The sequence below is a fragment of the Limanda limanda genome, chromosome 7 (assembly GCF_963576545.1).
Source record: "Limanda limanda chromosome 7, fLimLim1.1, whole genome shotgun sequence".
Lineage (NCBI taxonomy): Eukaryota > Metazoa > Chordata > Actinopteri > Pleuronectiformes > Pleuronectidae > Limanda > Limanda limanda.
In genome coordinates, this window is record NC_083642.1 from 21,217,640 (window position 1) to 21,245,132 (window position 27,493).

Sequence of the window (27,493 nt, forward strand, 5' to 3'; positions counted from 1 at the left end):
ATAAAATGGGTTCAATTAGTTGTTGTGTTATGCTATATATTTTTAGATTCATTCATTTATTCAACCTTTATTTTAACTTAGAAACACCTTGAGGAAAATACCTCATTTGTAATAAGTGCAGAAAATACACAAAACATTCAAAGACAACACAAATAGTAAACAGTGAATTTGCTAAATAGCATGAGCAAAACAAAAGCCTCAAGAATAAATACAATGCATACAATTACATTTGACAAAAATGAATCAATTAAAACAGAGGAATATTAAATATTTTTTAAAAATGAACAAAACAAGAATTTAACAGTGACTGTTCAGTTGCTGACAGAGGAATAATTTTGGTTATATGAGTTATGAGTATTTCAGCAGAAATTATTCACAGTGGCCCTAAAGGCTGTGGACAAATAGGAGAATAAAGAGGAAGGGGCGTCTCTTGGCACGCCCCCTAACTAAAAACAGAATTACTGATGTGAGGACTAGACAGATGGGGGCGTCTCCGATCCGGTTTCACATGCTGCAAATATCCTTCGGGGGTCGTTGTACTACCGGGGCATTGGCCAATAATCACAGGCTGAAGCTGAAGTGTCACTTTCCAGAGGCCAAGAGAAGGACTTTGCTGTAGCCATGATTCAAGGTAAGGAAAGAAAAATAAATTCTCTCTGTTTAATTTTGTAGTTTGCATGTTTGCAGTGAATTGTATTAAAGTGCAGATACAGTTTTCCCTGTGTTACTTCGGAGTCAGATGACTAGTAAGTATCAGATAGAGTGTGGTGTGTGAAATGCGATGAGCAGGAATGGTGGATGACATTAGATATGTTAGATCAAGGGATATTGAGTAACACTATCTGTCTGGATGATTACCGGTGATTTATAATTTGTGAAGACATTTTGATAAAGTTCTCAAGGAACTTTTTTTCATGTGTCCATGAGATTTTTTAAATGTAAATGTTTCGTCTCTCCACAGTCTTGGACCTTGAGCGCTGTGATCTGAACATTAAGAGCAACAGCAGCAGCCATCATACGGAGCTGTATGGAGAGGAGCGCTTGATTGTCAGGAGGGGACAGCCCTTCGTCATCACTTTACATCTGAAACCTGGCAGCGAGGACTTCAGACTGAGTGACACAAGCTTCTCCCTCATCGTAGAAACAGGTGCACCTCTTATCTCCCTGTGATTAGGTCTATTTGTGTGTGAGAAAGAAACATTCCAAGTGTGTGTGCTTATGCGTGTGTGTGTACATGAGAGATGCTGTAGTGGATGGAATGTGTGTCTCTCATCTGGACGTAGATTTTAGATGATATGGATAAGACTTTATAAGTGACATTTTAAAAATAATTCTAAACCTGCAATAGAAAGGAGTTATGACAATGATACTAGGAGAACATGTAATATGAAAGTAATGCACATGATATTGCACATAATATAAAGCTAAACATACTAGATTTGCACATGAATAGTTATATTGCACATTTAAAAAAGAGCTACCATTGTAATGGTGTTGGCATTATTTTCTTCAGATTAACTGTTTGTGTCTCTCCAGGTCCGTTGCCCAGGAAAGAATCAGACACCAAGGTCACGTTAAATCTCGGTGACTCCACAGTGGATGATGAATGGAGCATGTCTGCTATAACAGATCCCTCTGGAAACACAGTGTCTGTGTCCATCAATTCCTCCCCCAACAGTCCCATAGGAGTTCATTCTCTGACTCTGGACCAGAAAGGACAGAGGACGAGTTTAGGACAGTTCACTCTGCTTTTTAACGCCTGGTGCTCCAGTGAGTACACAATGATTTGTGTTCCACATTGTGTTTTGGTGCTCCTGCAGCTTTTATTTCCCCTTTCTGTAAGAATCCTTGTGTTTGCACTGTGGTTGCATCACTAAGCATAGAAATAGTATCTATTGATTGTCAAAAGCCTATATCTCAGCAATAGTAACACATCTCAACACTGATACTATCATGCTTGTTCTGAATGAGTCTGTGCTGTTTCACAGGAGACGCTGTTTACATGCGCAGTGAATCAAAGAAGCAGGAGTATGTCTTAGCGCAGCAGGGGCAGATCTACAGGGGAACACATAAACGCATCAAAGGGTTACCCTGGAACTTCGGACAGGTACACGACATGTTAAACGTTATAGTACAGTCAAATATCCATTGAAAATTCTTCTTTACTCAAAATGAAAACATATTATAACAGTGTTATTGATCAAATAACAATGTAAAATGAGTGAGATCTTTATTTGACCCTCACTCGTGTCCATCTTCTGCAGTTTGAAGCAGGAATACTGGATATCTGTCTGAAGATCCTGGATGAAAACCCCAAATTTGTGTCTGACGCTGACAAGGACGTCTCTGCCAGGAGAAATCCCATTTATGTGACCAGGGTGCTGAGTGCCATGGTAGGTGTCCAGGCTTTAGTATGAGTAGATCCCTTTATTTTAGCTGTGCAGGCGGCGGTCACCATGGTGAAGCAGAGAACTCTCTCTCTCTCAGGGCCTCTCTCCTTGGAGACCATCCCTTCTCCCCCTGGAAACCTTTGTGATACAAAGCTGCAGCAAATAAAGGGAGTTTTTAATATTCCAAGCTGGTGGCAGATTAAAACCCAAAGCTGTTTCTACGGGGTGTCATGATTCAGTAGCTGGCTCCACTCTGTGTAGTTTATATGATCCAAGAACTACAATGGCCCTCAGTAAGGCACGTACCTCTGCCAAGGCCCAACAGTCCCCTTACTCGAGCTGTACCAAATTTCCCACAGCCCTCATAGATACTGGCCGCATTGGTAGTATTGGTTGAGAAGTTTTTGCACAATCCTGCTAACAAACACACAAACACAGATAAAAACAACCTCTTTGGCTGAGGGAACAATGAGCTCTGGATAGATTTTGAAGTATTTCATTGGAGAATATTTGTATTCAGTTTTTACAGGTTTTGTTCATAATCCCGTGTTGTTGTTTAAGAGGAAAGAATTCCGAACACCTTAGGAAATCTTGTACATATTGATTTTAGGAATAAAGAAAAGAAATATTCAGGAGAAACCCTCCCATTCTCCTCTGTGACTACAATAAGTTATGGTCCCCTAATGTCACCTCTCCCCCTTGTGTCTCCCCTCTGTCTGTGCCCACAGATCAACAGTAATGATGACAGTGGGGTGCTGGTGGGAAATTGGGGAGAGATCACAAATGGAGTCCATCCAGGAACGTGGATCGGCAGCGGGGACATTTTGCAACAGTGGGCTGAAAGCGGCCCTGTCCACTACGGCCAGTGTTGGGTCTTCGCTGCTGTTGCGTGCACAGGTTGGAGTGCACGAGTGTCTCTTAGCCAAGCCACTAAATTTAGAAACAACTTTAATGACTTTGTATCTTTATACATATTATATGATGACATATTATTTAATTTGATCTCAGGCATATGCTTCTGTAAGGTTGTGTGAAAAGCTGTTATCCCTTCAGTGTCTCGAGCCCTGGGCATCCCATGTCGAGTGGTCACTAACTTTGGATCAGCTCACGATTCTGACGCCAACCTGCTCATAGAAAACCTGTATGATGAAGATGGAGAAAGAATTTCTGAAGGGGATTCGATATGGTGAGTCTTTGGTAGACATTTGCTTTTGCACATGCATGATAACAACTGTCACATACAATACATACTGCATTTTTTTCTCGTTCTTGTTGTCTGTGTCTTTGACTTTTTTTGGCATAAAGCCGAATGGCCACATTACTGTCCTTTATTCCCAGGAACTTCCATGTTTGGGTGGACAGCTGGATGACTCGTCCAGACTTGGACTCGAAGTATGATGGGTGGCAAACCAGCGACCCCACTCCACAGGAAAAAAGTGGAGGTGATGAAAATTGTCTTGTCTAACTGCAACTAAACTGCCACAAAGATGCGTCATAGAGGTTTGCTTGTCATGTGTTTAACCAGGGTGGTAAGTTTCAGTTTAAGTCACAGGTTTAGTGTATGATTGTGGTCGATGGCTTGTGACAGGTTGTGTTTGGTGAGTTCACATGGTTCATCTGGAGACTGTCCTCCACAGGTTTATTTTTACAAAATCCACTCAGATGATGCAACCTCTATAAAGATTTATTAGCTGTGACCATATCAAATGTGGCTAGATAAGGAGCCTTGGCCTTGCAATGCTGCTGACTGGCATCCAAGTAATGTTAAGTGTTTTTAAATGTGATAATGTGACCTCTAACCTTTAACCTTTTGGTGTTTGGATCATTGTGGCTCATTTGTGTTCTGCTACTTAAAATGTTCAGACTTGTCCAATCTCGCTGGAAACAGCATAACAAATGCATCCACAAATATATTATTATAGAAGTGTTTTCTGCGTTACTTTAAGTATTTTATTTCTACTTAAATGATAAGCGTGCCCTGAATACAGATAATGTTAATGTCTGTATTTTACTGCTTTTCAGGTGTTTTCTGTTGCGGACCGGCCTCACTGAAGGCCATCAAGGAAGGACAGCTGACCAATAAGTATGATGCTCCCTTTATTTTTGCTGAGGTGAGTTTAACTAACATTTTTAAAAAACACAGACACAGAAATATACATGTAGTTAGCCAATAACTTTTTAGTGAATAGTTTGAAAGCCAGGGTCAGAGTAAGATAACCTGACAAGTATAGACTTATTAGTTTTGTACAGTTCAGCAAACTCTTCTCAATTTCTCTGAATCAACAAGATGAATTTCTCTTTACATGAGAAAAAATATTTTTCATAAAGAACATGATATACTACCTAAAAATTCCCAAATAAGCTATTATTTAGCATAGAGAGCGTTAAGCAAACATGTCCCACCTGTGTAGTTTGATCCAGGTTTAGGTTCGGGGGGGATACTAATGTCTAATATAGAACCTGAAATCATACAGCACTGTTGGAAGCTCAGGCCGATGAACAGCAGTAACCATATACATCTCACAGGATTTTGAACTATTCAGATAAACAGCAGATATTTTAACTCAGAAAAACTGAGGAAATTGTTTTTTTCTCAAGTGAATAAACAGTACACTGACATGTTGCCTATATATGTATGTTTGTAAAAAATCTCCATGTCATGTGTGGAAAACAGGTCAATGCAGATGTTGTGGACCTTGTGCGTCTATCAAATGGTGAGATAGTCAAGTTCAGCGGCTCCACCAAGAGTGTGGGTCGCTTCATCAGCACCAAAGCTGTGGGCTCAGATGACAGAAAAGACATCACTTACCAGTACAAGTATCCAGAAGGTACTGCAGCCGAATTACATGTGTACCGACACACACATGACGTACTGTACATGCAAACATTCTCACGCTATACACAGAGGGCCTCATGAGGTTACACAGATGAAGTGATGATGCATAGCACGTGCACTATATACCTCAGGGACAGCAATCATTAACACAGTTAAAATATTTATAAAACACACCTCATGTCTTTCTCACACATTCACTCAAATTATTCCAATTATTCTCTGTATCATTTGTGGATTTATTTTGAGAAATGTGTTTTTTGGGTCATATTTTTTTTGAACTTGATCTTTGACTTATCAGCTCCAGATGTTAATTATCTGGAGATGCCCTCCTCAGTAATATTACAGTTTGGAGTTATTTTATACACAAACAGGGGGGAGATAATACCCCACTTCCAGCCATGCCAGTATGCAGGGTCAAACATGCTTAATCCCATAAGGTCCATCTGTGCTAAAGCTAAAAGCTCCTAGTTTTGAATGAGCTTGGTGTTTGGAATTGTTCAGCTTCTTGAGTTAACACAAACTCATCTGTAATCTCGATGGTTTTCAGGCTCAAAGGAGGAAAGGCAGGTGTATGAGAAAGCCCAGCACCACAACAAGCTACAGCAGCGAGGAGAAGAGCCAGGCCTCCGTCTCAAGGTACTTCTCTTTACAGTCCACAGATAAACTGGAGGCAGAGGTTTTTACCAGAGTTGCACAGAGGCCACATCAGCTGTTCCTGTAAAGTGTAGTTTCAGTGGTTAAAAACACAAACAGAAAACAACTCAACAGAAACAGTTTCGGTAATAATGCTGATACGTGCAAAACCAAGCTACTTTGCGGCAGCGCAAAGAGGAAAAACAATCACAAGTTACATGGGTGTGACTGACATGGAGCACATGTGGTTGTCAAACACTTGTCACTGACAGGAAGACGAATATGAACGACTGTACGTTTGATAAATACTGTTTGTGGATGGGTGGGGTGTTAGATAGAAGACTCATTAAGGATTTGTTGTTTTATAAGTTGTTCTAGCTTTGCAATTCATTTGACAGCTTTCATCAACACAAACACCATCCAGCACATACACATCTTACACAGCTTCTGCACATCTGTAACACATTGCACATATTTTACACATTTTCCAATTTTATTTTTATATATAGAATTTAATGTTGTTTTTTTTATATATTATTCCCAAGAGCTGTTATTTAGATTTTCACATAATTTTAAAGAACTACCTGCTAATTAGAATTAAAGCATAACTATGTATAATGTATTCTATGTATTTGTTTTATTGTATATTCCACTAATTATGTTAAATTAATCATCTTCAAGATCCACCTCTCTGACAACATGATCGTGGGCTCAGACTTTGAGGTGCACGCTGTCATCACTAACAACCACATGGAGGCCAGAACCTGCACCGTCCTGTTCTTCGCCAAAGCCGGCGGCTACAATGGGAAACTGGGAGAGAGCTGTGGGTTCACTTCAGAGAAAGTGGAGGTGCCGTCCGGAGAAGGTTGGCTAAGATCTCAAATGAATTTAATGATCTAGTGCAAAGACTGAAAGAGGCTGTTTTATGCCTAAAAACATGTTAAAACACTTTTAAATGTGCCACAGAAATGTCTCTCAGGATATAATACCTTCCTCTGCTGCTTCAGACCTGGTTCATACACTGATAATGATTGAATACACCAAAACCTTATTAATGTGACTAAATGTGTATTTTCAGTTAGGCGCCTGCCCCTCAAACTGGAGTACGACATTTATGGATCGGTGATCACCTCAGACAGGCTGATCCAGCTGACTGCCATCACCATCGACAAACAGACCATTGACTACAACAAGACTGAGAAGACCATCGTCCTCGACGAGCCAGAAATAGACATCAAGGTATGGATTGGATGGATTATTCATGAGAAATGTAAGTGCCCACTTGTGAAGTGCTCTTAAGTTTAGAAAACCCCAGACTGGATGAATAAATACATTTTACTCATGATGTAATTACATCATCAAAGGGACCAAGCAATCAGCTCACATCAGCTCAAAATACAGCGCATTTTAGAAATCCCAAAATCCCAAAATGTACAGAGACAAATAGTATTTGTGGTGAATCCCCCGTCACCAGTAGGTGCATCGGATTTAGCAAATGGTCCAAATTTGTCCATTTGCTAAAACACATGTTGCGGCCCACTGGCTTTCACCAGGGTGTGTGACCAGAGGTGAAGAATGAACCAGGCGTATGTCAGCCCTCATGGGAGATTGTTTGCATTATTTGAAAGATGCACCTTTTCATTAACTTGTGCAGTTTTATTATGACATAACGTTAATCAGTATTATACCACCTCTCACCTGAACCCGTGTCTGCAGCTGGTGGGAGAAGCCACGGTGAAGCAGCCGCTGATAGCCGAGCTCACCTTGTTGAACCCTTTGCCAGAGTCACTGCAGGACTGCAGCTTCACCGTGGAGGGGGTCGGCCTCACCCACGGAAAACCCATCACAGAAAAGTATGTCAGCTCCGTCTGCAAATGTTACCAGCGGATTTATTTAAATATTTTTCTATGGCTTCACTTATCTCTGTATTACCATCGGTATGTTTAGATTTGAATAACTGGGACTAATTGTGATGAAGCTTAAAGCCAAAGCCAACAAAAACTAATATAGCATTAATACAATAGATATCAATGTGCAGCCCTTTCTTCTGTGCTGTGTGCATGAGAATAGAGATCAGCATTAGCCAGAGCCCTCGCCCCTGGTTGCTTTGAAACATTCTTACCACTGTTGCACATGATTCTTGCAGGATTGGAGCTGTGGGCCGGGAAGAGGCGGCCAAAGCCAGAGTGGAGTTCAGTCCCACCAGCGCTGGCCCCAGTGTGCTACTGGTGAACTTTGACAGCGACAAACTGAAGAACATCAAGAGCTTCATCAATGTTGTCGTGAAGGAGTGAGTCGGTCCAGAGTTTGAACTTTTATTAATCAATTTAGGGGCCGCCATAAAGCTTTGTTTAAAAAAAATTCACATAACATTTTAATCCAACTGTTATTCTAGAATATCCTACGCTGTTGTACCAGTAATTTTCTTTTCAGAGTATCTAAAAGCACAACAATCACCATCCTCTAACTAGGTTGTACATTACCACTGTTTTAGGATAGAGCTCACACATTGAATATAAGTTTGTTTTTAAGTTTGATTTTGTAACATTTGAATATCACAATAAACCTTGAGTGGTTGTTTTGTTTTTTCAAGAGAGCAGCACTTCCCTCCTGTTATTAGGAAACATTTTGTGTTAATGATCCCTGGGGGGCAAAACTATTTTGCTTAGAAAATAAAGATTTCTAAAATAAAGAAACCTCAAGGCTGTTATTGGTTGTCAGAGGGATAACGCCATCTCCTGGACTATTGGGCCCATTGTGCATCTTCATTTGCATTCTTCCACGATAAGTGACTGAATTACCTTTTATCCTTTTTAGTCTCTTTATAACACTGTAGTAAATTGTGTTGTTTCAATATACCGCCATGGCAATGATACTGGCATAGTGTCAGTGATGTTATGGAATTGTGCTTTTAAGGCTCAGCTATGTTCATGTTGTATTTAAGTGGAACTTGGCTGAATTAATTTTCACTTATGCAGGGGGTTAGGGTTACTCCTGTGTACTTACCTTCTGTTGACTCCATGTAAAACACACATGTAGCAATTGTTCAAATGGTTCCAGTTTATTGGCATCCACCGAATTACTTTCATTACAGAAAACTAACGGGCAAAGTCCTGGTGGTACAGTGCGATGCTGCAGATATCACACAGCAAGAAAGTAAGAAAAGACCTGACTCATAAACAGTTAAGCACAGTGGGTCAAAATGTTGCTGAAGTCTTTCCTGGCAAACAGAACCCTTCTTCTTATCTTTAAGTGTTGTATTATTTAAGATTTAAATGTATCAAATATCGATCAGGAAGTTGACTGAAAAAGATTTGTAACAGCATTTCGCGCCCCACGCTTGTTGCATCAGCAGGTGAGTAAGTTTTTGTAAACGCCTTTAACTTTAGAAAACACTCATGTCAACAGCAGCAGAAGTTGCGAATGGCTCCTGAAAGCTTTACAAAATGAGGACTTTGTCTCGGTAAACATCTCACCACGTTCTACCACAAAACTTCTCCATAAAGGATTCTTTCTTTCTGCATACAGACAAGTGAAAATCAGATACGAGATAAACAAATGATAACTAAAGTTTCGGGTTTGACACAGTTCACAAAATCCTGCAGTACCGAACATTACTTTGGGAATAAGTCTCCTTCCCTGACCTTAATATATAAATTAAGGGGTTTATACAGTGGTTTGTAAATTTTCAGAAAAAACTGTCTGAAGTCTGATTCAAATTTTTTAGTAAAATATTTCATCTTTACACAAGTGGGACAAAGAAATATGAATCAGTTATTCTTTATATTTTTACCAAATTGTGGGAATTAAATTTTCTGAAAAACTTGAGTATGAAGCTGAAGGTTCAAGTTAATTTCACATGATCGAATGTAACTCGCTCAGTTTTCCTGTTCCGACCTAGTTTTCTTAATCTTTCTTTCCCTATTTCCCACCCAACACACACTAAAACTAATGATTTGACACCTCTCTTTAGTTTTTCTTTCAGATGATACCGACATTTTTTTTAATTTTAGCATTTCATAAACGCTTACATAAAAACAAAAAAACAACAATGTTTCTTAGAAAGCAAACTGAATTGTTTCCTCAAACTTCGACAATTTGTTTCCCAAAACTCAAAGCTTGTCTAGTACACATGAACACAATTAGCCTTCGCAAGCGTCTGTCCAAAAAGAGTGTGATAGCAAGTGGGTTCTTTGAATTTGCAGTTTTAGTCTTTAAATGAGGAAAAACAAAACAACCAAAGCTTCTGTTTTCATGATGATAAGACTGTTCCACAAATCCTTTTTCATCACAGACTATATGGTGTTATTAATACAAGTGGGTTTTGCAGCAACCGTCAATGACGACTATACATGAAATATCCAAAATCCAACATACACTGAACCCAATCTGGTATCTCCTCTAATTGTACATACGCATCCAAACCATCTATCAGACTATGTGTCAATAAAAAGCCATTAACTGAAAGCCAGAAAAAATAAAACTAATGATGCATCCTATTCACAGTGTAGTCACAAACTCTGAGAACTGGGGAGCAAATGGCCCACCTTGCTCACTCAATACAAATGTAGCACACAGAAAGACACAGATCGACACGCCCTGAAAACCAATATGAATGTCTGTGAAAGATTTGCTTCTTTACTCCTCCACTCCTCCAAGAACAGTGACATCTCCAGCATTAAAAAAATAAAAACAAACAGGAAACAATCTTGTTCCGAGCTGGTGGGGTGGAATCCTTGTTGGTTGAGCAAGAAAGGGAGAAATCAAGAATGACAGAGTCTCTGTTCTCCTCTGCAGAGCATTTTGATTTCACCAAACCTTCCCTCTTGTGTCCCTCTCTCCCTCTTGTCGTGCAGGTGGGCTGACTACTCTGCGGAGAGAGGTGTGACCATGTGTCCTCTGGTGGGAGTTATAGCTGCAGTATTTGTGTGAATCGATCATGGGGCTGGGTTTAGGTGGGGAGGAGCATTGGGGTGGTGGTTCTTCAGGGCAAAGACCCCTCAGTCGGTGGAGAAGAGGTCTCCAGCCGAGGGGAGCGGGGCCAGACCCCCCGTCACATTGGGCAGGAGAGAGAGGTCTGGGAGACTCTGGATGTGGGACTTGAGCTCTTTCCTCACCTGGGTCACTCTCGCCAGTTTCTGCTTGTAGTCCTGCAGTGGACAAGCAGATGCAGCACAGGTTCATTTGAGCTGAAAACTATTAACTGACTACAAAGATAAGAACTTAATTCTTATAACTATAGCTTTGGCATACATCTGTGTCACAATAGAGGGCTTTAAAAGATAATGATGTGAGTTTTTTTACTTATTCAAGCCATCATTTACATCTGTTATAATAACATTGTAATCCTATTTGTTTCTGAAATCTGGAAACGTGTACAGTATGATAAAGATAAACTTAACAACTTCATTTAAAACTTAAAAATTAAAGTGTAGGAAGACACAATATCTTTTTTAATCCATAGTAATTGAGGATTTACAGCTAATTTTCTCTTCGATATAAGGACAGTTTACAACACAGACCAAGTTTAGCACAAGCATAATCAGGGAGACATGTGAGGTCTCAGTTCTCTGTGTGCTGCTGAGATGTTAGGTTTGTGTATGTGGTGTCGAACCTCTAGTTTCTTCTCTCTCTCCATGAGCGCCTCCTTCTGGCTGCCGATGTATTCGGCCAGCATGCGTGCCAGCTGCCTGCGGTCCTCCAGCTCTGCAGCTAGTCGGCCGTTGTACTCAGCCAGTAGCAAACAGGCTTCGTCCACCGTCTTCGACAGCTTGTCTGCTGCCTCCTTGTCTGGAATAAGGGCAAAGGGCCTTGTTGAAGTCACACGTCGCGACTTTTAAATTTAGACCATTTAACCTCTTTTCAAAACCTTGCTTTCTGTTCATTCGAATAATTTCTTTTTACGATTGAACATTTGTCCCAATACCTTGTTTTCCGTTTGTTAAGTGTTTTTTCTGATACTGGTCGATATGTTTTACTTCTCAACCTGTCAACACTGCATGGTTGTGTTTGTTGTTCTTCTCGTTTCACCTTAATGAACTTTCTATTGTTTGTGTGTGTGATTTTTGAAACTGAATTACAAGACTCTTGTTTGTAATCTTCTCATTATAAACTCATCTGACAATCCTTGTCACAGTTACCCAGAGACGTTCCTATTATGATACATCACATTAAATTATATAAGGATTTTTAAATATAATGATATAAAATTACATAATGAGAACAAACAATAACCCTGCAAATCTATGCTGAAAATAAATATGTCAGGTCTTACCAGTGATCTTCTCCAGCAGTGAAACATCCTGGACTTCCTGTGGCAGCGAGGCGATCTTCTGACGAACAGCAGCATCACCTGATGCCGCATTCTCTAAGTCCTGCAGGGCCTTCACCAGCTCCTCTGTCTGAAAAGGTGTTTAGAGGGAGCAGGGGCAGAAAGTTGATAAGAGTTGAGGAGGAGATGAACCATGAGACATTTGAATAGGAGGGATTTTGTGTGGTTCAAACAAAAAGCTGGCCTCCTCACCAACTGAGTTGCGGAGGCATCTGTGCTTCTGGGAGAGATGTGGCATCTGTAGTCGTCATCCTCGTCATCTTCTTCTTCCTGGATCTTTTGGTAGCTTCTTTTCACAGGCTTCTTCGGCTCCTCTGCAATGTCAAGTTTAGAAACCACAGAATAGAAAAAAACACCTGTGTCAAATAGCACCAACTCATGTTATTAAACCTATATAAGAATACAATTTAAAACCAGAGAGGGAAAGGCACTCACTCATATTATGACATATTCTACAGATGTAGACATTGCAACTCTTGTGAAAGGTGTATTGTTGCTGGTATTATGTCAAATTGACAGTGAAATGCACACAGCTCTTAAAAGAAAATAGATGAGACCCCATGTATGCAGCAGTTTACAGCTACTGTATGTATGGTACACAGTAATAATAGGAAGGTGGACAGCCCTAATTCACATCGGAACAAATATCAGGTATCAGGTTTTACTTGGTGTCTTATCAAGAACATTGTGGTATCACCCATCCATGAAAAAGACTATATATGTATGTATAGGTAGAGGAATGCGATTGTGTAACAGTGGTCTAACCTGAAGGCCGGGGGCTGTTTGAATCTTCTATGGCCAGTTTGAGCTGCTGAATGAAGTCGGCTCTGTACAGGGCCCTCTCCTTCCAGATATTCAGCAGTCGCTCCATGTGCTTTTTACAGCCGACATCTGCTTCACTGCAGGGAGGCACAGGAACAGCACAGTTCAGCAGAAGACTATAACAGTACATTCATACATATAAATATACACCTAATTTAAATGGTATGCCAATGCATTTAGCCCAGCTCATAGAAAAATATCTGGCTTTCTCCAGATTACTGGTAAATGTATAAGTTTCATACAAACTCAGTCTTTGTCAAAATACTTACAAAACAAAGAGAAAACTAAGCTTGTTTTCAATATAGCTCAAAACCCAACAAAAATGTGAGAACGTGAGTAATACGAGAACAAATATTTCATACCCTATTCCCTGCTTTCCTTTTTATGATGAGGTTGTTGATGTTTTCATTAAATTGAATTAAACAAGGCTCCATTTTAGTTTGAAGGCTGAGACTAGTGTTGTCACGATACCAAAATTATGACTTCGATACTATACCTGCCAAAATATCACGATACTCAATACTTTCAATACGATACCACAAATACGATTTGATACTGGTATATTTATCTATGATAGTATTAAATAAAACATCTGTAGGGTTCCCTTTTTTACCAACTTGTTCCTGCCCAGCTTTTTGAACACTTAACAAATGGCATTCATATTAGTATTAGCCTACAGAAAGATATTAATGAAAACTACATGGTGACATCATAGCATTGATTATATACGGCTGTGCAGGCCTATTGTCCTTATCTGACTATATGACTACATAGTTATTTCCACAAGAGCTACATAATTTTAAGAGATGTGTGTTTGAGGCTGAAAAAAAAGTAAAAACATGCCCCCTCAGCGAGTGAGTGGGGGCGGGGGCCTGTGTGTGTGTGTGTGTGTGTGTGCGCGCAAACGCACACACACCCGCTCCTGGTTTTTTCATGCTGGTCTGATACGATGCTGATTTGACAAATGAACGTGACCGGTACTAAAAATATGCTAAACCGTATCGTTTTTAACGTAAGGGTACCGCGGTACCTCTCTAGTACCGGTACACCGTGCAACACTAGCTGAGACAAACCTATTTAAGAAGTTTGGCAACCTTTGGTGGTCCAACCCAATTTGATTGGATAACCAGATCACAATAAAATGTTTCACATCTGAGCAGATTCCACCTTTAAAATATACTTATAATTTTCAGCAGTAGCATTGGATTTTAAACAAGGATTACATCAAGTACTATTTCTCAACAAGCGTTGGGGCAGTAAGCGTGGACATATACAGGCCCACTCACAAACACACACTCATCAAATTAACCATTGCTTGAAGCTGTCTGAAGGCAACCATGGTCATTCAGTGGTCACATCAGTGTATACCTGGCAACGTGGGAGCAGGCATCGACGAGGACGGTCTCATAGTCTTTGGCAAATTCGGGTCCTTTCTTCTTGCTGTTCTGGATGACATCGTTGGCCAGATACAGGAAAGTCAGCTTCCTGGAGCTTTTAGCTGTACAAAACATGACCAAAAATAACTTATTTAATTCATTACATTACACGTTACGAAGAAATGTAGTTCTTACGCTGGGTACATCACTGAGACACCTGGTGGATTGATTCAGCATGAATCAGAAGAAACCTCATTATACTTTGGTGCGACACCAGGACAGGGGACAGATCCAGGAACAAAATGAACATTCTTTAACGTGATGAGATGTTTTTTTTTTACAACATTATCACTGATTTCCAAAGGAATAGTTCATGGGTCTTCATGAAAGAACAAGTCTTGTTTAGGAGACTGATCTCTGTGAGTGTTTGCACTTTAGAGCTGATCCAAATAAACATCTGGATCAAGTGGATTTGTTGTTTTATAAGAGAACTGTTGGTGGACGGTTAGAGAAGCGTGATGATTCCACACAGACGGGACTAAGCTTCTTCACCAAACTACTGAAACTCCAAACTTCAACAATCAGTCAAAATCCCCCACACTGACACCTGTCTCCATCTTTGCAGGTCAACACCCCCACCCAGACCCACTTCTCCCCCACATTTGTCCGTTGTTGAGATATCTATGTTTTGTTCTTTATCTTATGACTATATTTTATATTTATCCTGTGAATAAATATTAGCTGTATAGTCTATAGAATCAATAATACTACAACTGTTTCTTTTAATTGGAATGATGTATATCTTTTTGACTAAGACGCAGGGTCAGACACAGAGCACAACCACAGGCAGAGCAGACTTAGCAACCAAACTGGTAACCATGCACAGGAGAGAGAACGTGACAGAATTAAGACAATTAAGTATTTCATGAAATATTATGAGAAAAATATATGAAAACCTCCTCTAAGTCTAATCTGCTGTGTCTCTCCGCTGTGGCAGACTCCCTGTTTGATAAGGGCACAGTAGTGGGACACCTGGTCGATTGGATTTTCCCTTACAAGTGAGATGCTTGCAAAAAACTGCACTCTGAGGAGACAGTATACATCTGGCCAATTTCTGAGTTCCCTCAAGAAAATAACCGCCTCTGTGTTACACCCTGTGTCTTTACGAATACTGTGGACTTGGGATGAGGGGGGCTTCTTCTCGACATGATCCAGTGAACCTGGTGACGTGTCCGGCAGAACCCCAGAGACTCTCTGTAAGTATTGTTCTTATACAATAAACTTACTGCTGTGAAACTTTTGAACATGGAACTTGTCTAAATTATTAACCTTTCCCACTTGAACCTCGAATCTACGAACACGCTGTCTGGTCCGGATTGGACCGGGCTCAACACCGTGCACCCTGCAGCGGCACTCACCTTTCTTCAGCTCCCGGTGCCACACTTTGACGATGAGGGCTGAGTGCTTGCGGTGGTGGATGATCCACAGAGACAGAGTCTGGACGCTCTGCTGCGAGCTGCTCAGCTCCGTCAGCTTCTTCTCCAGGGCCGACTCGGAGAAGGACGACATGCCGCCGTGCAGGAGTGGGTTCGTGCCTCGAGTGTTTCCCCCCCCCCCGGACCCGCTCCGAAGTCACTGAGCTCCGAGCTGCTTAGGAGAAACTCGCACCGTCATCAAAACTCAAGTAGTGTGGAAATCATCCGTGCGTGCAGCATCTAACCCTGCTCCCGCTGCCCGCTGCTCTCCCCCGGTGCTGGCTCGGTCCCGGGCCGGGTTCTAGGACCAGAGAGTGGGACTGAGCGGAGCTGGAGCAGCAGCAGTGTCTCCTCCGACCCTGGTGTTTGTTTACAGCCGCAGCTAGTGTTAGCCCGCCGAGCTAAGCAGCCATCTGCAGAGCCGTGCAGCGGCTTCGAGCCGAGGGCAGAGAGAACCGGAGCTTCTGTGAAAGCAGATCCACTGCGAGTGCTCCGCGGGTCCACAGGCTCCAGCACGCTGCCCCAAAGTCACCGAGAAACTCACACTTCGTCTCCGCTCGTCCAACTACTCAGGGAGGATTTCTACGGGGGAAAAATGGCAGCCGTGCACTTTCACCTCGACATGTGCGTCGCATATTAGTGACGTCAACAGAGCGAGCCAGGCGGGCTCAACCCCCGGAACCCCATGCAGGGTGAACCTATGTCTGAAAGTGAAGCCATAGTGTGACCTTTATACACATAGGTAGAGTCAAGGTTCTGTGCAGGGGCATTCAAAACACACAGACACAATTTATTAAAACAACTTAAATCTGAAACACGGTTTAAAACATATTTCAAACACAGTGCACCTGTCAAAAGTTTTTGAAGTTTCCTGCAGTCGTGCACTGAGCGGTGCAGAGCAGTCAACACTTGTCTTCACGTTTTGTCAGTTATTTCCATTTATTGTCAATTGACCAGAGAACAAATCTAAATTGTAATCTCTTAATTAGGGCCCGAGCACTGATCAAAGGTCAGGTGAGACCCTGTTGAAATTGTAAGGATTATTTATTATTCAGGCAAATGAATTGGCTTTTTGAGGGCTTTACCAAGCTCAACTTACCAAAATTTGCAGAAAGTTAGAAAGTGGTGAAAATTTACGTATTCTGAAGGAATTTTCAATGGGCGTCGCAAAATGGCTCAACAGTGCCCCCCGAGACCCCCGGAAGGTGTTCACATTGACCGGTCTTCACAAAAATCGATATACAGGTGTATCATGACCAGACAAACAAAAAAGTCTTTGGGTGCAATTGGAAAAACACAACAGGAAGCCTGCTATTTTGCATTTAGTGGCCATTTTGGCCATATTCCACATTTTTACTTTGATATACTTGTACCAGGGTTTTCATCGGATCAACTTCAAATTGATATGAGTGTTATCACAACAAGATGGAGATAAAAACTGACTGACGGATTTTTTTTTTAGTCACGGTGTGACCGTGGCGTCAAAGTTTGATTACACACCATTAAAACACGATGTTCTTTAAAGTGGACATACATGGACCATAAATCCATTGATGCTGAGCCGCAAACAAACAACTCCACTCCTGCAGTGTCAGTCTTCCTAGTTCAAAGGAAACTTTATGTCTTGCAAAGGTCACGTCTATTTCTCGTTATTTTTGTTTTTTCAGGCAAAAAGCATGCAACGCTTCAAAATGCATGTGCTCGGGCCCACCCAGTGCTGCTTTACAGCCCTAGAAATTTTAGTTATCATTATGACTTTTAAAAAGCCTTTATTGATAAAACAATACGTTTATGTTGTCTATTGTTAGACTCATCTATCAACTCAATGCAGCTTTAAAACAACATATTAACACAACTTATTAAGCCACAACGAAAACAATCAAATGCTGTTTAATTATTATTATTATTATTATTATTATTATTATTATTATTATTATTATTATTATTCAGGCAAATGAATTGGATTTTTGAGGGCTTTAATTATTATTATTATTATTTTGTAATTGTAACTCTAGGAGAATGATAATAATGATGATATATCTTATTTTCAAGACATCTATGAAAAGAAACTGAGCAGTGGTGGTGTCTGTTTAACTGACTTATGTTTAAGTGATCACATCAGGTTTGATTGTCTTATTTATTTCAATATTTTTCTGGGATTAATAAAAAACATAAATGCTTCCTTTAATATTTTAATGTCTGAGTCAACGGAAAGCCAATGAACTGTCTAATTGCCCTTCTCCCTTATCTTGTTCTTATTGATTTTAAATGTCAGACGGGGTAAAAGATGAACATATACATCAAAACAAAGATTATTGAACCTGGAAAGAAACCAGACCTGACTCTGAGGAGAACAACAGACGAGTTAGAATCTGCAGAGGAACCCGAGCAAACCCAGACACAAGTATCTGCTCTTTACTTGGGGACACTCAAGAAAACCGTATATGTAGGTTGGAGAGTCTTCTGATAGAAATAGTAACTCTTAGTGAGACTAGTCAAGACGATGGCTGGATAACTGGAAACTAATGATATCTAACAAATATAATTTTTCCCTTCAGTATCAACAGCAAAAATATTGGATCTCAAGAACAGTCAGATCTTGAAAGCTGTAAAACATGGTGTGTAGCACCTCCCAGTGTCCATTACAGGTACAAGCAAGTTCAACAAAAAAAATAGTTCACATATATAAAAGAGTGCATGTACATTTTTGAAAGATGTTTTCTTTATTGCTGCTCGTTTCATTTTCCAACGGCCTTTTCTTCTTTATTCTGGGTTTGCTCTCGTCTTCCAGAACGACTACTTCCGTGGCAATTCGAACTCTCTTGGTCTTTGAAAGCTCTCGAGCGAGTTCTGTGGACAGAGGGAGGCAGATGATGAGTGTTAACGAGACAGAACCAGGACGTGAAATATAGAGGCTTTGTAGTTATTGAGTGGAAGAGAATTAAACATAAATCCATGTTGTTCTGGAAAATTACTCATTGGGAGCTTGTTAACAAACTCAACTATTCCACGTTCCATTACACCTTAGAGCTAATATAATCTCTCCTTCTTGTTCCTGTCAGCGTTGCGCTGCAGCATTTTGGACTTATTGGAGGCTTTGCACAGATTTACTGGGACATCCTGATAATTTAGAATCACATAAATCCAGTGCAGAGGTAACAAATGCATTTACTAGTTTCTCAGCATCCTTCTCAGACAGGATGTTTCTATTTGTCATAATATTGCGCATCAGGTGGAAGGACGCTGTCATACAGACTTGAGGATCAAATGACATGTCCTGGTCAAACATAACTCCAAGTCATCACAGTAGAGCCTGGGGCCGAGCTAATACCTTCCATAGGTGACGATCTGGTCAGAGAGTGTTTCTCTTCTGTAGGGCCCAAGAGCAATTAATTAAGTTTTGGCTTAATTTAATAGAGTAAGTAAAAACTTAAAATGAAAAACTGCAAACCTATTTTTATGACTTTCCACTCTGTCAACTCTATTTACTGCTCTACTATTATTCTCCAAATTTTTGTTAATTGATCTGATATGACAACATACACGATACGGAAAACAGCTGCCTCAATTACATGTTTGAATAGAAATTACCATCAAAGGTATTACTAAATCACTTTTTCTATTGAAAATGGGAGAGCTTGCACAATGCAAATGTTTGTTTTTTTCACTCAAATCTTTGCGTTTGTGCAGACATGGGAAATTTACATGTCTATTTGCCTGCACGATACTGTGGTTAACAAAATGCACAATATACCTGTCAAAACAATTGGTTTGGGTGAGCATCAGGCAAATTGTATGTTTGTACAACAGGTGTGTTTCACAAAATGAGCTTCAAATATCGACCAAAATGCAAAATCAGCCACAACTGTTTGTCAGTCAAAAGCATTTGAGATTGGAAAATTAAAGATTCATATTGTATCAAGTCACCTAAAAAGCTGCTTCTGTGTTTGACGTTTAATTATCATAGTATCTTCACTTTTCTCACACTGTTTTGTTTCCCCTAAAAAACTGGTTAAAAACAGTGGTGTCACACCGTAGTAAGCCCTATGAGACAAATTGGGATATATGGGCTTTAGAAATAATATGTATATAAATATAGATTGATTTTGTTTTATTTTAATATTTTTTTCCAGTGGAATAACTGCAGGTATGATATGTGAAAACTGGCTTGGTATATTCAGTAGGGCAGTGCATCCGATTTGGAGAGAAAACATTTCAAAATATGTCACACGCTAAACATAACAAACCTATACAAGAGTGGCTGTATAAATTTGATTGGAAATAATGTTTAACAACTGCTATTTCTCAAAAGCTAATTCTTCTAGATTTGTTTTAACATTTTTAAAGTGCAATCTCATCACTATCAAGAACATTACTATTAAAGTTATGATTTTATTAGTTTCACAAAAAACATATGTGGCCATAAAATCAGCTTTGTTTCTGGTGGGAAATGTCTCTTCTACACTTGAATACTTGTACTGAACCTAAATTGAGCCTGAGTGTGGTGATCCTCTCAAAAGTAAAAATAGCAAGAAAAAAAAGAGATTATTAAGTTAAGTTGTACATAAAGATACTCGTAACAGAAATATTGTAAAAGTGAGATTAAAAATCATATAAAACAGACTCAAAAGTGATAATCTAAACATTCTTGATAAAGTGAAACAAAAGCTTCATAAATCTGTTATGATTCAGTCAGTGTGTGAGATGAACTGTCTGCTTTTGCCCTGGTTAACTGGCTCATGTCACTTGTTAAAGATTAATGGTAAAACAACACCAGTCTTTCTTTTCATGGCCCATTACATTCATGCAAATCATTTTAATGAGATGGAAGCTCTACTGTCGGACAAACAAATGAAAGATGCAAATACACTTCACTCAACCAACACTTCCCGGAAAGATGAAAAAGCGCTCCCCTCCTCCCTCCCCCCGTCTCTCCAAACTTTCAAATACAGCCTTTGGTCCGTTGCACAAACCCCACTGAGCTCTGACAGCAGCGAGTGCGTGAGGTGGAGGTAAAGTATGGGTTTGTTTGGTGCCGTGTTTCTTTCCGTGGGCTGGCTGCTGGTGCAGTTCACTGAGGGGGAACTAGATTTCATCTCTCAGGGACAGGGGTTGCAACTGCAGGGCGACTTCTCCATCGCTGGACTGTTTCCTCTCCACTACACAGACAGACCAGCTGCTGGTTTGCCTGCTCTGGCTCCATGTAACGAGTGAGTTTAACTGGACAGTGAACTTCCAGCTCCACAGATCAAATTCAATTCATCGGTGGTGCGGGAGACTGTGATTCTTGTATCATCGAGAGTATTACTTCATATCTTTCATTATTGTTTCCTGTTACATTCAATCTTTAGAGGTCGACCCAACAAACATGGCTTTCACCTGATGCAAGCCATGAGATTTGCAGTGGAGGAAATCAACAACAGCAGCAGCCCACAGCCTCTTCTACCAGGAGTGAAGTTGGGCTACCAGATGTACGACATCTGCTCTGTGCCGGCCAGTGTCCTGGCCACACTGGACCTGCTGGAGCAGCAGAATCAGAGCCCCTCTGGACCTGAGACAGAGGGAGACACAGACCCACACGCTGACTACAGTAAAAGGGCGGTGGCAGTGATTGGGCCAGACAGCAGCAGCAAGACATTCACCCCTGCTGCTTTACTGGGGTCCTATCTCATACCACAAGTATGTTTTAATCATTAGCCTTGAAATATGATCTGCATGCCAGTCTCATCCCTCACATCCTCTCCATTCTAGATCTCTTACGAAGCGTCAAATGAGATGCTCAGCAACAAGTTCCTCTATCCATCCTTTTTACGCACAATCCCCAGCGACAAGAACCAGGTGGAAGCTATGATCCAGCTTTTAATTCGTTTCAACTGGAAATGGATTGCTCTCTTAGGTAGCGACAACGCCTACGGCCTGCAAGGCATGCAGAGTCTCTCGAAGGAAGCACCAAACCACGGTATCTGCATCGCCTACCAAGGAGTCATCCCTTCATTCAGAGATAACACCGTCCAGACCATGAGGAACATGGTGGATAGCATATTGAAGACCAAAGTCAACACCATCGTAGTCTTCTCTAGCAAGTCAAAGCTCAGTGGCTTTATGCCATTTGTCATTGAGCGCAACGTGACAGGTAAAGTGTGGATCGGGACAGAGGACTGGTCTGCAGCTACTCTTATATCAGGGATATCTGGGATCAACACCATAGGCACTGTGATCGGTGTCTCCATCAAATATGCAGCTATTAAAGGTTTTGAGGACTTTGAGAGAAAGGTTTTTGAAGCTGCGATGCAACAGAGTGACACCCAGGAAATCTCCAATGACACCACAAGCCAAGGAAATGACTGTCTGCAGAGCACAGACCTGAACAGCCTGGCCAGGAAGAAATTCTCCCTGGACGAATATGACATCACCTCCTCCTTCAATGTGTATACGGCCGTGCACGCTGTGGCTCATGCTCTGCACCAAACTCTCGGTTGTGACATTGGGGAGTGCCAAAGGAGGAGGGTGCATCCATGGGAGGTGAGCATATGTTGAATGGTATTTGTGCCAATAACACAAAATCTCTCAGAATCACATTTTGTTGAGCACTGCTGTTCCCCTCTCCTCTCCAGCTTCTCCACTGGCTCAAGCAGGTGCAATTCTCTCTGGACAACACCTCAGTGCACTTCGACATGAACGGGGACCCGAACACAGAATATGACATTGTCTCCTGGGTTTGGAGGGGGACTGAGTGGTCTCTCAGAGTGGTGGGCTCCTACAGCCATGATCCTATCATGCTCACTGTTGATGAGGACCAAATTGAGTGGCATGACACGGAACATGCAGGACCAGTAAGACCAATGTATCATTGTATTAACTACATTGATTGTAAAGGTTAAAGATTTATTTTTTAAATAATTAATTAAAAATGAGAAAGAAATCAATTGAATTTACTTAAGTCAACTTCATCTAAATTAAATAAATTAAACTATATCACCTCAATATTATCAAATTAATTTATATTGAGTATTAATCGGTAACTAATTGAATTAATTTGATTTCATTGATTTAACCTCTAAATTAAGGTTTATTATATATTTATTTGATATTTAATCTTTCTCAAACCCTGTTGCTTGTGTCTAGGTGCCGCTGTCTATCTGCTCTCCACCCTGCCCAACGGGTCACAAGAAGCTGCTGACAGGGCAACACACCTGCTGCTTCGACTGCCAGGCTTGTCCTGCCGCCACATTCCTCAATATAAGTGGTAAGATAAAGACGTACATACACTAGAATGGCACAGAGTGGAGCACATACCTCCACCAATGCCCAACAGTTCCCTTAAATTCAATCAAGAGCCACTTAAATTACAGACACTCATATACATCAGTTCCCTAAATACGTTTGTTTGATTCTTTCATTTTTTTTCATCAAGATCCATGAATAACTCCCTGGGAAATCAGTGGGAAAACATTTTAAAACAAAATTGAAAAAAACTGTCAATATATCTATTTTACTATTATTTTTATGACACTTTTGAATCATTTATTATACCGAGCAAACCAGGTCGTCGATGTAGATGGGTAGATGGTGGATGGGGGGGATTGACACCCTTATCACACACATCTCATCTAATCTTACACATATCACACATTATACAAAAAACAAACAAAACATATACAAAGAATATCCCAAAACAAAATGTTTATGTGCTTTAAGCAGTGAAACAGACAGAAATCAAAGACAAACAGAGAGAACATAGGACAGTTTATCTTCTGATATTTAAATTCTTCCTTTTGTATAACGTAGAACTATCTGAAACTGTGTTCACAACCACTTTGAACAACGTGTTTGATCGAGACTCCAACGCTCAGCAGTAACTTTTCGCTGTTGTGTGTTAGGTTGATCAGCAGGTGGCGTGCAATACTCATACTATGTGCTCATGTGGGTGAAGAAACTGCTCCAGGTCCTTTTGAAAAGAGTCACTGTGTCCAACAACATGTAAACAAGTGCTGCTGTGTTTTCTCTGCTAGTCTCTCACTCACTAACAGAGCTTGAACCTCAGCTCAGATTTACATCCCATGTTTTCTATCTTTTACATACAGTATATGTTGCTTCTCCCACTACAGAACCCACTATGTGCCAGCCATGTCTGCCGGAGCAGTGGGCCCCCCCGCGCAGCGATCAGTGTCTGAATAGGACCGTCCTGCTGCTTGCCTGGGACGCCCCCCTCTCCATTGCCCTGCTCTTCTTTCTGGCCACCTGTCTTCTCATGACCTTGGGCTCTGCTGTAATCCTCCTGCTTAACCTGAACACTCCAGTGGCCAAGTCTGCTGGAGGCCGCACCTGCCTCCTGATGCTGGCAGGCCTGACTGCCGCTGCCTTGAGCACTTTGTGCCATTTTGGCCCGCCGTCTCCACTTGCCTGTATCCTCAAGCAGCCTCTATTCATCGTCAGCTTCACTGTGTGCCTGGCCTGCATCACTGTGCGCTCCCTCCAGGTTGTCTGCATTTTTAAATTTGCATCCAAGCTGCCGCTGGCCTACGACAAATGGGCCAAAAAAAACGGGCCAGAATTTACCATTTTCCTGTTGTCTGTCACCCTCTTGTTCATCTCTGTGCTCCGTGAGGCCCTCAACCCGCCACAGCCGTCCCAGGATCTTGACTTCTACGAGGACAGCATTGTCCTGGAGTGCAGTAACACCCTTTCAGTAGGCGCGGGCGTGGAGCTAGCTTATGTCTTCCTGCTCAGCATGCTCTGCTTCTGTTTTAGCTACATGGGGAAAGACCTGCCGGCGAACTACAATGAGGCCAAGTGTGTCACCTTCAGCCTCATGGTGTACATGATCTCCTGGCAGTGCTTCTTCACCTTATACCTGATCAGCAGAGACCCGTTCACCATGGCCGCACACGTGTTCGCCATACTCTTCAGTGTCTTCTCCTTCCTGTGCGGCTACTTCCTGCCCAAAATTTATATTATTGCTCTGAAGCCGCAAATGAACACAAACGCTCATTTCCAGAACTGCATTCAAATGTACACCATGAGCAAGTAACTTCATCTGATGAAACGAAGAAATAAAGCAAATACAAATGATGTGAACAACACAGGTTGAGTTTCAATTTTTATGTTCATCTCACAACTGAGTTGTTTGTTGTACGCACACAAATAAAGTTGTATTGAACTGATCTCACTTGAGGAATTCTCTTTTCCCTGGAACTTCACTGAGGTCAGAGCTCATGCTCACCTACAGATCAGCAAGTCACACTCTAGAAAATAATCCCAGAGGATCCACAACTTTCAATTATCCCAAAGTAAAATAAAAAAATTAATCTTTGAATCACATGCATTTGTTAACAGATTTTTTAATGATAAGTCCTAAATAAAAACTGATAAAATGTTCATATTAAGCAATTAGATATTTCATGCACTGTTGCTTAATAAAGGTTCAGTGTGTAAAGTTTAGGTGAAAGGGATCTATTGGCCGAAATTGAATGTAAAATTATCCTAGTTACGTTTTCAGTACAAACTAAACACATTTTCAGTTTTAATGACAACTGAAGACTATCATATGTTCTCTTTCATGTTCGGAAGGGGAGGGTGAGGTGAGGGGTTTCCAGCTGCAGCATGACACTTCACCACTAGATGTCAGTAGATTTTACACATTGAACCTTTAAGGAACTGAGGTGATGTAGATCAGTGGTTGGACAGAGAAGTTGTGCTTTATGTCTTTTCCCTCTATTGATTTTAGTTATTTTTTATTGTACACTGCTAAAATTAATCTCCCATTTGAATCATGGGCTTTTAGATAGAAATATCAGTCATTCTTAGTCAATATATTTCTAATCCGAGAAGTAACCAAAGAAAATATTCATAACACAGAGGTAAGGAGGCTTTCACCTGTAATACATTGAGTTTCCCTCGTCACAGCTCCCCCTGGTAGTCGTGGTAGGAACTGAAACACTCGATTTGACACTGATCTTTGAAATTACATTTTATGTGAACATGAGTAAAGAACATTTGTAGTACTATGCCTTGAAGGGGTTCTTTTCTCAAAGAGAATTTAGAACATCATCCAAAAAGTAACTAACAGAACCAACGTGATTATCTCATATAAGGTGAGTAGTTGAACAAAGCTCATATCTACCTGCTGTTGATTTTTATGATGTTTGATGATGGCCCCTGTAGAGCTTTTATAATGTCCATAAAACATGTTGCATGATCATATTTCCAGAACAGCAGCATTATCATCTCTACAGCTTTCACAAAAGAAACATCAAATCAGCTTGTCTTGTGTTTGTGTGGATAGGTTGGTAGGTTGGTGGTAGGTTCTCTCAGCTGGAGAAGAGCAGACAGTGAGTTTATGATTCACAGCAGTATTACACATTTTTCCTGATTTAACCCCTTCACAGAGTCCCAGTGTGCTGAATAGATCAGAAGCTGGTGGAGCAGGGAGCCATATGTGTATATACGTGAAGTGAGCAGCTCCTTCGGGATGACACTGTCAAATGTGTTGTTTTCTGGAGGAGCCGCTCATCATCCTATAGGGATACATTAGCATCACAAAGCCATGTGACTGAGACCTGTAACAAATGGATGCACATCAATACCTCTGAGGTGAAGCAATCACAGTCTGACCAGTGGAGATAAAAACCGTTCCCAAGATATATATCAGTGAATGATGTGCTGTCAGTGTGTTATCAGGGCCTGCTGCTTATCACACACTCCAGCTACACATCCGTAACACAAGCAACACCTGATGTGCACCAAGGGAACAATTAACAACAGGATTTAATGCATTGGTGGCATTTAGGATAAAAATGCATTTAAAGTGTAAATTAATTTAATACTGACACCAAGACATCCACTCTAGTTTTCATCAAAAATACATTTTCGATTTTCGATTTTTTTTAAGTGTAAGTTCTTATTTTCCGTTGTGCTCTAATAAAAGAGTTTTCTTCAGATTCTTTTTCAAAAAATTTGGTGGGGGTCTGATAAAACAAGAAAATCCGGTTTCAGGTTTAAATGGCGTCAGGCTGGGAGGATACGGCCAAACATGCAATATCATTCAATATCAATAATTATCACGATAAATGTCACAGTATTTTTTCTTCTAAGTCTAAATACAGATTTAGGCTCCTGAGTGAAGGTTGTGGTTTTAAACTGTTCTTAATGAGCGGCGAATGAAAATCACTTGAGCAGCAAAACATTTATATTGTATATCTTTAAATATATCTTAAATTTATCGGTGTCAGTAATTTAACAGGACAACAAAACAAAACAATGAATACACAAAAATCAGGAGATGATATTCTCAATGTAGTTCCAGAGTAGGAACCAGTTTTTTAAAAAACCTAAATTTTTTCCAGAGGAGCATATTTACTTCAAACATTACTAATCCAGAGAAGTGTGAGAAAAGAGGTTCTGGCTTAAGATGAAACGCACGTGTTAAACGTGTGTGTGATGATGAATGCTAATTTTCTAAAATGCACTAGTTCACAGAACCTTGTGAAGTAAAACTGCTAAGACCTCACCCTGGTGTTTGGAGTGCTGACAATAAAACCCCTGCTTGTTCACCCGTGGCACACTTCGACTGTTGACCGGGGGTATTAAGCCGTGAGTGGACAGAGAGACTGTGGGAAAGCCAAGCTCGT

The 27,493-nt window shown here is 40.7% G+C and overlaps 3 protein-coding genes across 3 annotated transcripts; 2 read left to right on the forward strand and 1 right to left on the reverse strand.

The window, feature by feature from the left end:
• Positions 1-569: 569 nt before the first annotated feature.
• LOC133005514 (protein-glutamine gamma-glutamyltransferase 2-like) lies at positions 570-8,444 on the forward strand. The gene is made up of 15 exons (XM_061075219.1): positions 570-631; positions 962-1,147; positions 1,537-1,770; positions 1,989-2,107; positions 2,265-2,393; positions 3,119-3,287; positions 3,444-3,576; positions 3,729-3,832; positions 4,413-4,501; positions 5,065-5,218; positions 5,774-5,862; positions 6,541-6,724; positions 6,938-7,098; positions 7,576-7,712; positions 8,006-8,444. Exons 1-15 carry the CDS (start codon positions 622-624, stop codon positions 8,151-8,153), a joined length of 2,046 nt encoding a protein of 681 aa, XP_060931202.1. The 5' UTR covers positions 570-621; the 3' UTR covers positions 8,154-8,444.
• Positions 8,445-8,899: 455 nt separating this feature from the next.
• Positions 8,900-16,467, reverse strand: rprd1b (regulation of nuclear pre-mRNA domain containing 1B). The gene is made up of 7 exons (XM_061074475.1): positions 15,807-16,467; positions 14,381-14,510; positions 12,956-13,089; positions 12,383-12,504; positions 12,134-12,260; positions 11,474-11,649; positions 8,900-11,009 (listed from the first exon to the last, which is right to left on the reverse strand). Exons 1-7 carry the CDS (start codon positions 15,955-15,957, stop codon positions 10,860-10,862), a joined length of 990 nt encoding a protein of 329 aa, XP_060930458.1. The 5' UTR covers positions 15,958-16,467; the 3' UTR covers positions 8,900-10,859.
• A 4,415-nt stretch (positions 16,468-20,882) lies between these two features.
• LOC133005064 (taste receptor type 1 member 1) lies at positions 20,883-24,894 on the forward strand. Its single transcript, XM_061074651.1, has 6 exons — positions 20,883-21,073; positions 21,215-21,542; positions 21,615-22,385; positions 22,478-22,696; positions 22,989-23,109; positions 23,972-24,894. Exons 1-6 carry the CDS (start codon positions 20,883-20,885, stop codon positions 24,892-24,894), a joined length of 2,553 nt encoding a protein of 850 aa, XP_060930634.1.
• The last annotated feature ends 2,599 nt before the right edge of the window (positions 24,895-27,493 follow it).

Coding starts and splice junctions, on each gene's coding strand:
- LOC133005514 (XM_061075219.1), top strand. Junction 2,394..3,118: donor CCAGGGTGCTGAGTGCCATG/GTAGGTGTCCAG, acceptor CTGTGCCCACAG/ATCAACAGTAATGATGACAG. Junction 3,833..4,412: donor TCCACAGGAAAAAAGTGGAG/GTGATGAAAATT, acceptor ACTGCTTTTCAG/GTGTTTTCTGTTGCGGACCG.
- rprd1b (XM_061074475.1), bottom strand. CDS start 15,957: ATGTCGTCCTTCTCCGAGTCGGCCCTGGAGAAGAAGCTGACGGAGCTG. Junction 14,511..15,806: donor GCACCGGGAGCTGAAGAAAG/GTGAGTGCCGCT, acceptor TGTTTTGTACAG/CTAAAAGCTCCAGGAAGCTG. Junction 12,261..12,382: donor ATGCCTCCGCAACTCAGTTG/GTGAGGAGGCCA, acceptor ACACCTTTTCAG/ACAGAGGAGCTGGTGAAGGC.
- LOC133005064 (XM_061074651.1), top strand. CDS start 20,883: ATGGGTTTGTTTGGTGCCGTGTTTCTTTCCGTGGGCTGGCTGCTGGTG. Junction 21,543..21,614: donor GGTCCTATCTCATACCACAA/GTATGTTTTAAT, acceptor TCTCCATTCTAG/ATCTCTTACGAAGCGTCAAA. Junction 22,697..22,988: donor ACACGGAACATGCAGGACCA/GTAAGACCAATG, acceptor GCTTGTGTCTAG/GTGCCGCTGTCTATCTGCTC.